Source organism: Talpa occidentalis, unplaced genomic scaffold (genome assembly GCF_014898055.3).
Source record: "Talpa occidentalis isolate TD23 unplaced genomic scaffold, MPIMG_talOcc4v2.1, whole genome shotgun sequence".
Taxonomy (NCBI): domain Eukaryota; kingdom Metazoa; phylum Chordata; class Mammalia; order Eulipotyphla; family Talpidae; genus Talpa; species Talpa occidentalis.
In genome coordinates, this window is record NW_026555331.1 from 33201801 (window position 1) to 33218221 (window position 16421).

Consider the following 16421-nt stretch of genomic DNA (forward strand, 5'->3'; position numbering starts at 1 on the left):
ATTTCTTATACATGGTTATCATTTTATGATATACTTTTATTCTTTATCAATTATTTCATATGTGTGTGTCTCATTTCACCAAAGACGATGACATTTCCAAAGGCAAGGGCTTTGCTTATGTAGCATTTATCACATTGTCGAATTAAAAGAGTGAACCTCTGCCGACCTTTTCACTAGAATATAGAGTAGCCATGAGATGCTGCATATTCTCCCACCCCCCAAAACAGACCACAAGCAAATCAACTCCAGGTTTAGAAAATGTTTGGAATCTCTGTGATCTTCTGTAGCAATCAGAGGAGGCTTGTCCATGCATGTCTGAGATTGGCTTTACCAGAACCCTGGGGATCAGTTGTTCTCACTGAGAAAAAGGACTAACGTGTTATAGATACTCAGTAAGATCAGAGAAGTCAAACTTTTGAGAACATGTAGTTTACATTGTTTAAAGTTAGAAACTTGCAATATGAGACAACTGTCTCCTAATGTCATAAGATCAAATTCACTCAGCTACATTTTACCATCTCTGTGATCTTGGAAAAGCTATATATACAGGTTTTCTCATCTCTGAAATGAGGATTAAAATAGGACCTACCTCATTGCATTGGGCAAAGATTATATGAGGCAGTGCATATAAAGTTCTTAGTATAATTGGGTCTCAATGGGTATTAGTGATCCTGGTGCTGATGATATGGATGGCAAGACAGAGCTTGGGTAAAATTCATGTTCCCTTACAACTCTGGGATAGAAGGCTGGTATTTAGAATTAAGAAAACTAACTGTATTAGGGATGCATTGTTATCAAGCTATAAAACACAGCTGAATGTTCTTTAAATCTTGAAAAAAACAAGACTTTCTGTGATGACATCAAACTCATTATAGTGGGGTGACTATTACAGCGGCCCTGGGATAACCATCAATGTTAATAAGAATGTCAGGTTGTGTGAAGAACTTGAGCACACTTAGAGTGTGTTGTAAATACATGCGTATTTATTGCTCAAGTTTCAGGGCCACAGGAAAGTCCTAATGTCCAGGGAAAAGTCTTTACCTGAAGTAGAGTAACACTGATTGGAAGACCTGATTTGGTGAGAGCTGAGTTCATCTGTCCCATTATGTGCACACAGCTCCACCACTCCTTTGCTGAACTGTGGAGCATCTATGGGAGAGAAAAGAAAAACTTCAAAGGAATTTCTTTCTGCTCCAAAAACAGCCTGGATTTCCTGGTTTAACAGAGAATTGAGAAGTAAGCATGCATCATTAATTTCTATGCAAAAAACATTCTTCACTTCAAATGGCAATTAGTGATAACATTTCTATCTTGTGTTGTGATGAGATTTTTATGCTAATCACCACATAGCAGTAAATTAATCATTTGGGCACAGTTAGAGAGAATGTATATTTCATGAGACAGATATAGATATCAAGATCTACTTGATATTTACTCAAGGTAAATGGAAAGCATCTCAAATTATTTTGAAGTGAGCATAACTGAGCAAACAGGACGGTGTAGCAACAAAACGTATGCAGTGTAGATGCAGGGGGATTTTCAGAAACACTCTTGGTGTCATCAGTGTAACTATTGTGAGGAAGGTGGAATACTCTGGGGGATTTAACTCCAAATCATTCACAGAAACCCTCAAAAACCCAGGGTTCACCAGAACCCTCAAAACCACGTTAACAATGTCAAGGGCAAAATCAGCAATCGACCTCCTTTTCCTCTAATCCCCTCCTTTTTCTGTTACAGAATTCACCCTTTTCACATTATACAATATTTAAATGGGTATCTCTTCTCAATTTGCACTTAAGTCTACTCAACCAAATGAATCAGAAAAGCAACTTGACCCTAAAGTCAAATTGGAAAGCTGCTAGTTGCACAGGAAATAAGCCATCTGTCAAGTGACACACAATTTCTTAGTTCAACAATTTCTTTGATAGCAATTTAGGAAAAATAAGGGAATGTATTTAAAGACACCTATAGCTATACTTATTCAACAGCATGTGCCAGGGGCCATGCTGATTAGTAGACATGAGTGTGCAGGTAAAGTTGCCATGAGAACACTCTCCAGACCCCATTCTTCATACTTCTTCTCCCTCTTCTATTTTTCCCAAACCCACTATTATTAGTGCTGATAACTACTCACCAGCACACTCCCCTACCTGCACATATTCACACTGTCCTGTGTAGCCAGGTCTTCCATACTGCTCTAGTGAGACAATAGTGGGACTAGTAAATGAGCCATTTCTGCTAGCATTTGACCCTATATATATATTTTAAATCCAGGGAAATAGATAATTTTTGTGGGAAAAGGCAAAGATGGAATAAGGTCCATTTCCTTGGATCTATTTTTAGGATCTAGGCAAAACACAGAGGGGGAGGTAAAGAAAGGATTTAGTTTCTTGGCAGGATTAGGCATGCGAGGGAGGCAGGAGGCAGTTTGGTATAGAGCAGAAAATGACCAGTTTGGCCACATAGCAGGAATTTGAGACTAGATTACAGCTTTGTGATGATTTCTTTCAAAGTTGCTTTGAATGAAAACTTCTGGGGTGAATGGAGAGGGTGGTGGTGGCAATGAGTGGAAATACAAAATGAAACTTATCTTGGACTATATCATCTGTAGGAATGGTCTCAAGATGCTGCTCAAGGATGACAAACAGAAAGCACAGCAGCTTCGGCTCAAGGGAGATGGAGATCATGAATCTGACCATACTCCTGTTAAGAAGTCCCTCTGCTGATCTTGAAAGAAACGGAAGAAACTGATCCAATATACACAAATGCCCCCATTTAAGGAAGCAACAAAGAGGTAAACCATCAACCCATCAGTTTTTAGAGTTAAATCTAACACTGGGTGTATCCTTTTTGGAAAATAACACTTTGTATTAAGAAGGATTACCAGAGAAACCACACATCATCCTTAGATTCAGATACATAGCTGTCAGGAATCTAAAGCTAAATCCTTGGACAAGAGATTCCTGAGAATCTACATTCCCAAACTGGAGAAGAAAAGAATGAAACAAAATGTGCAAAATGTAAAAAGAATATGGTGTATACATTAGATAAAACTTAGTGACTTGACACTCATTTCTGACCAAACAGGAGTAATAGGTCAGATTTGTCTTTATGTATGAAACAATTAAAACTACATTAAATGCATGAAACAGCAGTTTTCAAGATGCCAGAATCGAAGGAAAATGGTGCTTAAGAGACACCCTAGACTACAGTCTTGAAAGAGTCTCCAGTCGTATTTCAGGGAAGGGACACTCAAGCAGAGGTGAGGAATTGCCATGAATTGAAGAGAGGAATCTCAATGCCTTGTGTGACTGAGGCAGCTGTGTTTACAGAAGTCTCTGAGAGAGGTGAGCCTCACAGAGAAGGAATGCAGAGGATTTCCCCACCCTTCTCCTATGTCTTCTGTGGAGTACTGACTGATGCATGCATTGGCATTAACTCTCAGAAGCAGAGGAAATGAAACAAGTGAAAGGAACAGAGGAAACAGTACTAAGGGCTCAGATAAGGACAGAAATAGCTGTTTCTCCCAGTAAGAGAGGAAAACCTCAGAGTTCATGGGGCTTCATGTGCAGTAGATTAGAAAGTCTTTTTTTTTTTTTTAAGTCTGATCTTCTACATCAATCTGGTCATAAATCAAGTCTTCAGGTGTGTGGTTCTGGATCTGGACTTTGTATTCTATTCCACTGGTCTATTTGTCTATACTGGTGCTAATGCCTAGACATCTGAAATGCTATAGTTTGATAATAAATCTTGCTATCTGGCAAGGTAGGATTAAAAAAATTAGTTAGAATAGGCTATGGTAACAGATCCCCACAAAAGAATCACAGATTTAACACAATAAAGATTTATTCCTTGCTCATGTCCACAATAGGTGTACCAGAAATTCTGTCATGCCTATTCATCACTCTGGACCTAGGTTCCAGGAGCAGGCCCTATCTGAAACATTATCATTTGTCATCAGAGGGGGAAAGGGAGAGTGGGACAAATCATGCACTGGGTCTTAAAATTTCCACCTAGAAATAACCACTTCTACTCATATTTCTTTGCCAAAGGCACATGGTAATACCAAATTACAAAGACTCAGGAAAGTACAAGTTGGCTAGAAAGACAATAGAAAATATTTGGCAAATAAGTGGCTACTTTTTTTTTAAAAAAGATTTATTTATTTATACAAGAACTGGGGTACAGTCACAGGTACGGGAGGGTGAGAGAATTCACCAGAGACAGAATGGGGAACAGAAAAGGCAGATGGACTGAAGACACTGCTGAGGGGAGCAGCAGGTGAGGCAGGAGAGGTCTGCTGTGCCATACGGGATTCTCCCTGGCTGGGCGGGAATCGAACCCACGATGCAGAGGCTGTGTGGACAGCTTCATAGCACGGTGCTCAACCTGCTGCGCCACAGGGGAGGCCCGGGGCTACTTTTGATTCCCTACTTTTATTTTCTTCTTCAGGAATGGTTGGCTCTTGTTAACCTTCTGTCCTCCAGTTACATTTTAGAATTGGTATGGCACTCAAAATAAATCAACCAACAAACCAAAATTAAGAACTCAAACACCCCAAAATTCCATTGTGAAGTTTGAGATTGTATTGCCTCTATAGATGAATGTGGAGAGAATGGATAAATTTACTGTTGAGACTTCCAAAACATTAGCATGGCATATTTCTTCAATTATTTGGTTCTACTTTAATATATTTCATCAAATTTGTATAGTTTTCTCCCTAAAAGAATCTTCTAGTAAAACCCATTTATTTGATGATAATGTAAATGGTAACTTTTTGGTTGCATTTTCTAAGTATTTGACATCTTACTGTATTACTTTTTATTGAGCTAATATTAGTTTGCAACACTATAAATATTTTAAGCATACGGGTTCATACCTCTTCAGATGTATGTTACCACACCCACAAGCAAAGGACCAATAATACTTCACCATAGTCCATTGGGCCCCTTGCCTCTTATGCCTGCCATCCCCACCCTTTGGTAGTCCCAATTCAGCAGTCAGATCTAGGGTTTGTTTCATTTGGTTTTGTTTGTTCCTGTTTTTTTTGTTTCACTGTATTCCACATATGAGTGAAATCACTGGGTATATGGATTTCTCCTGATTATTTTGCTTATATAATCCCCTCAAGTTTCCATCCATGTTGTCAAAAATGGCAAGATTTCATCTTTAAAAATATATATATATTTTACATATAAGGTGATATATATATATATATAAAACTGAATTGAACATAGGAGTGCAAATATCCTTTCAAATTAGTTTTTTTAATTCTTTGGACATCTTGGAAAGGAATTGCTGGATCACATGGCAGATGTACGTTTAATATTTTGAAAAACTTCCATACTGTTTTTCATTCTACATCCCCACCAACAATGCACAAGTGTTTCTTTTTCTCTGTATGCTTGCCAACACTTGTTTCTGCACTTTTGGATATGGACCATTTTCATGGGTGTGAAATGGTATCTCCTTGTGGTTTGATTTGCATTTTTCTGATAAGTGATGATGAGCATTTTTTCTTGTGCCTTTGGTCATCTGTATTTTTCCTTTTTTTGGAGAAGTGTCTGTTTAGCTCTTCTTCTAGAAGGATTGTTTACATATTGTTGAGTTGTGTGAGTACTTTGTAGATTTGGGGTATTAGCACCTTATTGAGTATATGAAATACAAATATCTTCTCACAACAAGTAGTGTATTTTTGTTTCAATAATAATGTTTCACTCTGTAGAAGCTTTTAATTTTCACTTTTGTTTCTCTTGTTTTTGAAGTCCAGTCCCCAAAGATAACACTGAAACTACTATTGTGGGGTATCTCAGTTACATTTTCTTCTATGCATTTTTATGGTTTCTGGTCTTCCAACTCTTTAATCCATTTTGAGTTAATTTTTGTATACAGTGTGAGATAGTGGTCTAGTTTCATTTTTTTGCATGTGATTGCCCAGTTTTCCCAATACAATTTTTTCTCCAATGTGTACTCTGGTTCTTTTGTTGTAAATTAATTGTCCATATAATTGTGGGTTTATTTCTGGGCTTTCAATTCTATTCTATTGATCTATATGTCTATTTTTATTCCAATACCATACTGTTTTGATTACTATAGCTTTGTAGTAAAGTTTGACGTCCTAGAGTCTGTTCTTCTTTATTGTCAGAATTGTTTGGCTAGTCAGAGTCTGCTGTGGCTCCATATAAATTTCAGTAATATTTGCTTTTTTCATTTATCTGGTAATAGACCCGGTACTTATCTTTAATAAGGCAATTGGATTATTCATACTTGACTTTTATCCCAAATGGTGACATCATTTTCCTGTTCATTATTAAATATATTTCATTAAAAATTTTAATATAAAAATGTATATATTAGAAAGTCAGATTACTCCATATATTCAACTATAATCGACACAATTATATAATCCCTCTACTACTTTAATTAGTAATATAAAACAGAGACTGATGTCATTGTATTAAATTTAATGTTCATAAGTGAACATATAATAACAGACATTTATTCATTCCTTATTTTCAAAGTAGAAACAATTTTTACAGATGGTATAAGGAAGTGCCCCCATTGTGATTCATATGTTGATTATATTTGGGGGTGGGGATCATTAAGAAGCAAATTTGTAAAGCATCAACAAAGATGATAACATAAAGTATAAAAAAAGCTCTGTGCTTCGAAAATGAATCAGAATAAATTTTTAGGTGAAGAGGGGTTTCCTGCAGTTGCAGTCCCAGGAGTCTTGACCAAAATGAATGAAAGTGACTTCTTTCTTGTTCTTATTCACATCTGGGCAACATCTCTTCCATGTCTGCAATGACATAAGAGACAACAGCCCAAAGGGCAGCAGCAATATTCATTTGTTTTGGATCCATGATGGTCATTGTGTCTCCATGGGAGTGGTGGAAGGAGAAATATTTATAGAGGTCATCAAGCAGACTGGCTCCTGGGGAGAAGAAGGAAGAATTCTTAGTGAAGTATTTGACATGCACTACTGAGTAGCTGCTCAGAAACCACTGCCACTCTTCCCTGCTTCATTCTTTCCTGCTCTAAGCTGCAATGACAAATTTTTTTCCTAGCCTCTCTTGTAGCAAGAAATGACCACGTGATACCATACTAGGAAGATGTGGGTAGCAGGCTATAGGGAAAGTACTAGAAGAACCTTTATTTCATTGACAAGAGTCAGGAAAATACCCTACTGCTATGTTGAAAGATAGATGAGAAACTTAGGACTTCATGGGGCTAAGGCCCACATACTAAAGTGGCAGAGTGAAAAGACGGCAGGAGCCTGGATTTAGAAAATATTGCTAGCCCAGTGAGTATGCGTTGCACTGCTTATTTATCAACTTCCTGTTATGTGAGGAAATAGAATCCTTTAAGTAATGATACTAATGTCCTTGTATTTATAAAAAGACACTGTCTGCACGACTGTAAATTATCTACCTTCCTGGATACAGAAGGAAGTCATTATTCCTTTGCCTTAGTTTTCCCTCTCAAATCATTCATTCATTTCCCATGAAATACCTGGAACCTCCAAGGGCACCAGCAGAAGTCTCTGCCCACTTAGAATTTTCTTTTTAGTTGAGTGAAATTTTTCTCTAGTTTCTAGCCATGGAAAGAGTTTCAGGGACTCTTTGCAAACTCTTATTCATCCATCAGAAACTACTGAATTTGTTTTGTAGATTTTGATTTCAATTTTTTATCCTCTAGTCTTATCTATTTAACTTAGTGTTTTATTGTGAAATATACCATCCATGTATATTAGATAAATTTATGATGTATACTATGTATATGTATATAAATGTATATTAGAAAGTGACACACAATTCAATTCGAGAGAGATATCACCAGTATATTTTATGAGTTTCCTCATAGATCTGTCCTTCCTCTAGAGAAAGACAATATTGTTCTGCTTATGTGTTAATCACTTTTGCTTTTCTTGATAGTTTCACTATATATGTGATTTACTGTTTAATATGGTCTGCTTTTGAACCAAATACTTCAGATATATTTCTGTGATTTGCTTTTTCCATCAGTCATATGTAAGATGTATCTATCCATGATATTGTTGTAACGCTATATAGTATTTTCATTTTTTATTGTTGTATATCATCTCATTCATTTATACATGTGAAATCTCATCATGATTTAATTTTTTAAATCATTAACAATATTGAGCATGTTTTCTAAAGGTACTTTTTGGTATTTATGTTTTCTATTTTGTGAAATGCCTGTTCATGCCTTGTGCTCATTTTTCAATTGATTTGTATGTTTTTATTGATTTGTGGGAGTCCTTGGTATATTTTAGTTACAAATCTTTTGTTGGTAGTAAATTTGTATGTAGCACTTCCCAGTTTGTGGCTCATTTCTCTTTAACTATGTTTATCATGTGCATTGATGAATTTTAAAGTAGTTGAATTTATGAATCTTTTCATTTAAGATTTTCATTTGTTATACCATTTAAAAAGAATTTTTCTTTATGCTAATGTCACAAAAGATAATTTTGAAAGTTTTGCTTTTCATTGTAAAGTACGTCATCCATTTATAATTGGAATTGATTTTTGTGTATTTTTGTATATTTGTTTTTCGGTTGTCCCAGTAAAATTTCTTGACTACTATGTTCCCTTTCCCCACTGCTCTATATCGGTTTTCCCATATATCAAGTTTCCTTATATGTGTGTATGTTCAGGGCTTTTATGTATCTGTTTATCGCTGTGGAGATACCACAGGATCTTAATTATTTTGCTTATGATCTGGCAGGTCAGGTTCCCTCATCACCTCTCTCTTCTCCTTCAGAAATGTCTTACTGTTCTTCACTGTTTGCTCTTTCAGATAAAGTTTAGAATTATTAGAAAACCCTACAATTTTCTTTACTCTAATTGTGTTCATGTATATATCACTTTGGGAAGAACCAACATTGTTATGTTACTATGTTGTACTCTTATCCAGGAAAATGGTGTGCTGATATGTGTTTTTATTTATTTAAATTTTCTGCAGTGTCTTTAAAGTCTTAAGATAGTTTTGCAAACTCTTGTTAGGTGGTTTATACATTTTGTTTCTAATTGTAAATTATAAACTCTTTAAAAATATTGTCTGTGGTTATCTTTTAAATTTTTTTTCATCAGGGATCTCTCCAATTCACAAAATGGCTAGTGCGCCTTCTGTTTTCTACACTAGGGAATAGTTTAAGATTAGAATGACTCTTTTTCTGACTATTTTGTAGAACACCTCACAAAATCATGAGTTTGATGCTTTCTTTCTGGGACAACTTTTGGCCAGAGATGCGATTTCTTTCCTACTTTTGTGCTCTTCAGGTTTTGTATTCTTTTTGTTTTTAATTTTTTCTTAGGCTGGGTCCAGGAGAGCATGATTGTATTCTTCTTGAATTAACTTTGGAAATTATTTTTCCCTAGGAATTTACGAGTTTTGCCCAACTATTAAAAATAATTGGCACAGAGTTGCCAATAATATCCAGTTTTTATCTTTGTTTATGTCTGCAGCATTGTGTCTGCCTCTTTTCCTCCCTAATACTCGCTGTTGATGGCTTCTCTCTTTTCTGCTCACCAGTCTTGCCAGCAGTTTGTCATTTGTCTTTTAAACAAAAATGAAGACAGTTTTCATGGTTTTTGATACTCTTTAGCGACTAGTAGTTTTTCTTTCACTGATTTTTACTCATGTATCCCCTCCTTTCTTTAGGTTTTTTTGCTGCTCTTTCTAACTTCTTTAATGGAATGTTTAGCTGCAGACTTTGTCTGTAATATAAGCTATAACACATGGCCAGGGGACTAATCTAAGGGTCCATACAGGCCATCAAGTATACAAAATGTCCACCTACCCATGCCTGTTTCCCCCCTAAAGTTAAGACCTGTTATGTTCCTCACTATCACCAATGCTTATAAAATAGCTCCAAACAGAAAATTAATTTTTATCTGTTGAATGAATGAATGAAATTAGCACATTTTATGTGTGACCTAGGTCTTGAGGGTGGTCTATCAGCCAGTCTTTAACGACAAATAAACAATGTGCAAATTCATGTACAAGTTAAGGATAATTTTTGCCAAGATATTGCTTTTACCATGTCCCGTGAGTCTTGATGAATATTTTCATGGTAATTCATTTTAAACTCTTAAAAATTTGTAGTTTGATTTTTTTCTCAGATTCAAGAGTTAGAATGTTTTTTAAAATTTTCTAAGGTATGGCTTCTTTACATATATTTTTCTTATTGATTTCTAGTTTAAATATTAGAGAATGTGGGCCATATGATATAGTTTCTTTGAATTTCTTTGAGATTTTCTGTATTGTATGATACATTTTTATAAATGTTCCACTTGTTGAAAGGACTGTGCTTTCAGTGCATTTGTATGTCTATTACATAAATCTCACTGTATCCTGCAAATCTCTTAACTCCATACTGATTATCTGCCTGGTTTATTAATTTTGAGAGAATGTGTGAAGATGTTGCTCTGTGATTTTAGGTGTTTATTTATTTATTTTTTTTGATGTTTCAGCATTTTTCATATATTTCAAAGTTATGATATTAGGGGCATACAAATTTAGAATTACATCTTCCAGGAACACTGAGCATCTTCATTGATATGTAGGCATCTTTTTTTTTTAAAGATTTATTTATTATTTATTTATACAAGCACTGAGTACAGTCAGAAGTGCGGGAGGGTGAGAGAATTCACCAGAGCCAGAGCGGGGAACAGAACAGGCAGACTGACGAAATACACTGCTGAGGGGAGCAGCAGGCGGCAAGAGAGGTCTGCGAGCCATGTGGGACCCTCGCCGATGGCCGGGGATTGAACTGGTGCTGCAGAGGTTGCGGGTAGCTTCGCAGCCCAGCACTCAACCGCTGTGCCACGGGGGAGGCCCTGTAATAATGCCTTTTGTCCTGAAGTAGAGTTTGTACTAATATTTAATATAGCTATATCTACTCCTTTTGCAAAATATTATTCCACAATGTATTCTCCCATCATTTTAATTATAGTATTTCTCTGTCTTTACAGTTTTATGGGTTTCTCTTATACAGTTTAAAGTTGAGTTTTCAAATTCTAGTTTAACAATCTTTGATTTTTAACTGTAGAGTAAAATTCATTTAGGCAGATGGTGATTATTGTCAAATAGTCTTTGCTTCCTATTTGTTCATTTTGTTTTCTAGGTTGTTTTTTCCCTTTCATTCTTGACTTCTTTGTGTTGATATTTTCCCTCCTTTCTTTCCTCCTCTCCCCCAGCTCTATAGGTTTGGAAGTTAAACACTTTAATTATGTCAGTGGAGACCTTAGAAATCATAACTCACATATTTATCTTAAGTCTGAAATTAATCAATATCTTATATAAGCATACAATGTTTGTCTCCTGTCACAGGTGAACTCGCTGCTCATCAAAACCTATGCTGTAGGAAAATGGGGATGTTAGATACCCTCAGAAGAATGTCACTCTAGAGTTTTCTTTCTCTATAGATTCTCACTGTATCACTTTTAACCTTGAAGGAATCCCCTTATTTTGCCTACGGTCAAAATATTTACTATTAAAAGACAGTTACTGTATTATCCAACAATTATTTCTTGGGGAGATGATGCATGTATGGTCTTCTGGACTACCACCCTGCCAGCATTCTCTCCCACTACCCAACCTCCTACCCTGTGGACTGGACACTGGAATTGTTCCTGAGCTCTTCAGGGCCTCAGGATGCTGTCTAGATTTTCTCTTCCCAAACCCTAGTTTTAAAATCTTTGTGCCAAAGTCTTCTCCTACCTATCCCCCCAAATCCTGCACTGAAATAAAATTTTAATTTCCTTCTTATTCATTCATATTTCACACTAGTTCCACACAGAAGCAACTGAGGCCGAAAAAAGAATAAAAGGAAATTTAGTTATTAACCCTGACAATTAATAGCTCTGATGCCTGTAGGCAGGCAAATATCAAAGCAAGATGTATGAAACTGACAATACCTATTAAACCCTTCATCTGTGTTGAGGAGGTTTCTTCCCTCAGTGATATTTCTTTCTAAACTAGTAAGACATATTTCCCTTAGTCCTGTAGCTCAAAAGGGTGGGAATTTCACCATCATCTAGGCTGATAATCTAAAGTCTTCAGTGGATAGCCTGGAGCTGAAGTTCTAACAGTTTAGAAAGTTCGTCCAACTCAACAGAACAAATTCTTGAGTTCCTACAACATTCTGGCAATGGACCAAGACTGAGGCAGATATAAAGGTGAGTAAAGACTGTCTCTTCTCTCAGAAACTTATTCTGCACTAGAGACAGAGGAAATGTATCCGCAAGTAATAATAACAGCTGTAATATATACCAAGTGCCATGAGCAAAGAAATGGCGGACAGCTCATGTAGTTGATAAAAGAAGAGCAGAGAACACACAGCAAGGGGACTAATTTAAGGATCCACACAGGCCATCAAGTATACAAAATGTCCACCTACCCATGCCTGTTTCCCCCCTAAAGTTAAGACGTCTGTTTTGTTCCTCATATAACCAATGCTTATAACACAGCTCCAAACAGAGAATTAATTTATATTTGTTGAATGAATGAATGAAATTAGCACATTTTATGAGTGACCTAGGTCTTGAGGGTGGTCTATCAGCCAGTCTTTAAAGAAAGCAGAGGGACACTCCAAGATGGTAAGCTGGAGATTTTAATGAAAGGATTACTTATAAAGATTAGTAAGGGTTAAATGAAGCCAATAGGAGATGCTGAAGCACCCCAGGGTTAAAAACCATGGAAAGTCATTCCCACTTGTAGTCCTAAAGTAGTAAAGAGAGAAAGCAACTATAGCTGCAAATAGAATTGTAGAGGAGAGTCACTCTGGAGCTGTGATTATTTGCAGCTGGTAACTCCCCATATCTTATGAAGCCTCCCTTTGGTCAAACCCAGTCATAAGCTGGAGGGCAAGAATGATTTGTTAATGCATTTCACAGCAATTAGCCTCAGGCACACAGTATAGGTAAGGAATGACATGAAGTGGTAAAAGGTACTATCTATCACAGGTACTTCAGGATTCAATAGACAGAGAAGGGGCACAGATATTCTGGGAGAGTAGAGCACGTACACATTCCAGTTTGGGTGATGTGGGGAAGAGGTGGATTACTGGCAGATAAAGTTGCAACCAACTGCAGGTGGTCCTAGATCGAAGACTGAATATAGACTGAATGCGAATGGAGAGCTATTAGGGGCCAATGGACTGGAAGTGGGGAGACTGGAGCTGCACCTAAAGGAGATGCTCTAGAAAAATGTGGATGTAGAGTTGTATGAACGATGTGGAGGTGAGGAGATAACTGGGGAAGAGGAATAGCTGGGGGACACTAGTAAAGATCAAGGCCAGATGATTGTATCCTAGCCTCTGAAAGTCTCCACAAATTAATTATGTGGATGAAGACAGCCAGTGGAAAGGTCAGAAGTCCATTTTAAAATAAGAAGACTATGTTGTGAGCACACAACACACCCAGGAGACAAATTTGTGTGTTTACTTGGGTAGTGGCTGGAAGCATTTTAACAGAAACCGTGACATTTTAGAATTAGCTGGTGGGGAGCATATGCTCTCTGGACCCCAGAGAGCATCAGGAAGATGTCAAATTCATGTACTAGGTAAGAGTGAAGTTAAAGAGTTCAAAGAATGGAAGTCACTGGAGGTGGATGGAAAATGAATCAGAACTGTGGACATGAAGAAACAGGAAAGGTCATTTAACTCCAATGGAGTGTGGCTTGCTTGGGGCTGTTTTACTCCCAATTACAGCTTCTTACAGGCACTGCATAGCAGCTGACAGAAAAAGCCCAAATTTTTCCATATTGAAAAAAAAATAGAGGCAAGAAATAGTTGTGCATGCCCTCTTTGAGCCTCTGAAATTCCCTTTCTGTCTCAGACTGTAAGAACTTCACTGCCAGATGGGTGGGAATTTGGCTGCTTCCCTTTAGAACTAGTGATTTAAGGAAAGGCATTTCCTCAGCGATCATCCAAGTTCCCATGAACATCTTATAAAATTAAAACAAATCCAGAAAATCTGTTATCACCAAAGAGAATGCTGATAACCAGAGGAGCTTGAGAGTGGGCCTGTTGGCCGCCTTGAAGCCTGGTCTCTGCAATTCCAAGGAGGCATGTTATCAGTGACAGCTACTGATCTGAAAGACCAGCACTGAGGGAGAGCCTGCATTTCCATTTCTGAGAGCACCTGCCATCACAGGGTGGGGGGCGGGCTGCTAACTCTCTCTAGAGATACACTGCACAGTATCTTTTGACAGGTATATGAGTTCTGATACCCAGGGAATCATTAAATGCCATTTAGAAGTAGAAAGCGGGTAGGAAGGAACCTGTTCTGAAGGCTAACATTCCTGGAAATGAACTACTGGCAGGGTGGTGTTCTGCTAGGGATTTTTTTTTCTAAAGGAAGTTTGGAATCTAAGGGTGTGCAGACACCCCCTTGAGCATGATGGACAAGGAGAAGTTGGACCTAGGCAGGGAGAAACAGCTGAGCGAATATAGGATTGGAGTCAGGGAGGCCTGGGTTCACATTCAAACTCAGGTGCTTAATAGCCAGGTAACTGGGCAAAGCAAATCAAATCAAGGTTCTGATGCTTGTTCTTAAAGATGAACAGTTGGACCATGAGATCTATTCTATCTGATCTCGCCTGGACCCTGGTTCCCCTACCCTTCCCCTTCCCCCTCTTCCCTCTTCTTTCTGAATCTTTTTTTTTTTTTTTTTTTTTGGTAAACATTCATCTCAGAAAATATCTTCCAGCTGTGTGACTGGGGGAAGACAGTCCAATGAATATTGTAAAGAAATGTATGACCTGCCCCATACTGTTCACAGCAGATTCCAATCTTCACTGAGAGGTCCCAGTAATGCCTGTGGTCTGTGCAGGATATTGGGGCAAGACTGCATCTGGGCTAATTTCTGAAGAGATGTTGGGCAAATACACAACAATTCTCACAGGCCCCTCTTATTGTAGATTGACTCATTCATATGTAATCAGTAGGTTTTCATGTACACAAATTAAGTAACTCGTGTTATAGAAGTTTTTGAAAGACATTTGAAAGCTTTCAAAGTTTGGATTCAAGTTTGTGATTTCGGTACACACACTGACTGCTGCAACGTTGTATGAAGGATGCACTCACAGGCAAGCAGCTGTGGAAAATCCATTTCTCCTTTATAAACAGAGCTTGAACAGTCTGGGGTAGGCACTCTAATTGCAATGGAATGTACTGCAGACATTTCCCTGATCATAATAATGATGGGGATGGAGAAAAATATTATGGTCTGAACTTATTCCTGCAAGGAAACTTAGCCTCTCTAGAATCTTTAATATCTAAAAATACATTTAAAATTTAATTAAAGTTTATTATTCCTTTCAGCAACATTATCAAATGAAAAGGCATTATTACCAAAACAATTAGAAAATCAATTCATGGAACTTGCAAACATTTAATCTCTCTTTTCAAAAGAGGCAGCTTTATCCCTACTGTTTTAAATCTCACTGAAAATTAGAGTAGGAAGCAGCTAATTAATAACTTCCTAATCCATAGCTTTCCAGAAAGAAAACAACTTATAAGAGGAAAGAAAAAAAACGGTAAAACAAAGGACAGGATAGGATAGGAAGAATAGGAAAGGGAAAAAAAGTCCCCAATCTACACTCCATGAAAAGTATTTTAAGTTTAATTTCCAAAATCTGGAGTAACCAAGAACTTCCAAGTCTGTGGGCGAGGTCCAAGTGTGCCAGTGTGCCCTGAACCTCTCATCTCTTTCAAGAACTTGGATTGGTCAGATGAAGCTTAGGTCAAACACCACTATATACCTGGTGGTCCTGCAGGTTCCCTGTCCCTTAACTCTGTCATGATGATTCATCTTTCCATAAGGTTGAAGAAATGTATAGTAATAGTAAGACTATTCAATTATTGCCACATGAAGATGTTACTGTATGTTCTCCAAATGTGGGAGTAACAAGAGTAAGTATATTTATCGAGTGCTTCCTGTGTGCCTAGGGTTTTTTGGACATCATTTCATTTAATTCTCCCAGTGAGAAGCACGAAGCAGTGATCATCATGTGATATTAACAGATGGAAAATAGATTTGAGTAACTTGTCTAAAGTCATACTTACTAAAGTAGTAAGTGACAGAGAAAATTCAAACCCAGGTATCTCTGGTCTAAAGGGCATGCTGCTAACCTGTTTTCCATTCTTTCTCCATTCTCTCACTGTCCTACCCCAGGAAATCAGTAACTGTTTTCTTCCTCATTGGGAAACAGCGGCATGATTAGCTCACCTTGCTGCTCTGGTCACCCATCTCACTTCTACCTTGTGACAAGGAGAGGGAAAATGAGATGAAGGTATACTGGGCTGAGAAACAGAATGAGGACTTGAATTATGTTCACACAGTGGGCTGAGTCTGGGCCTATCTGTCAGCAGAGCTCTGCGCGGCACCAAT

General features: G+C 37.4%; 1 protein-coding gene across 2 annotated transcripts in view; it reads right to left on the reverse strand.

Annotated features, from left to right (window-relative positions):
- Positions 1–973: 973 nt before the first annotated feature.
- The window catches only part of CPQ (carboxypeptidase Q), a 434008-nt gene continuing 418560 nt past the window's right edge, over positions 974–16421 (reverse strand). Inside the window, exon 8 of one of the 2 annotated variants that reach the window (XM_054692097.1) lies at positions 974–1149. In XM_054692097.1, the coding sequence (XP_054548072.1) occupies positions 998–1149 (152 nt within the window). In that variant the 3' untranslated portion in view covers positions 974–997. Of the gene's footprint in view, positions 1150–6703; positions 6938–16421 lie in introns of those variants that run through there. The other variant, XM_037503727.2, reaches the window with a different exon arrangement.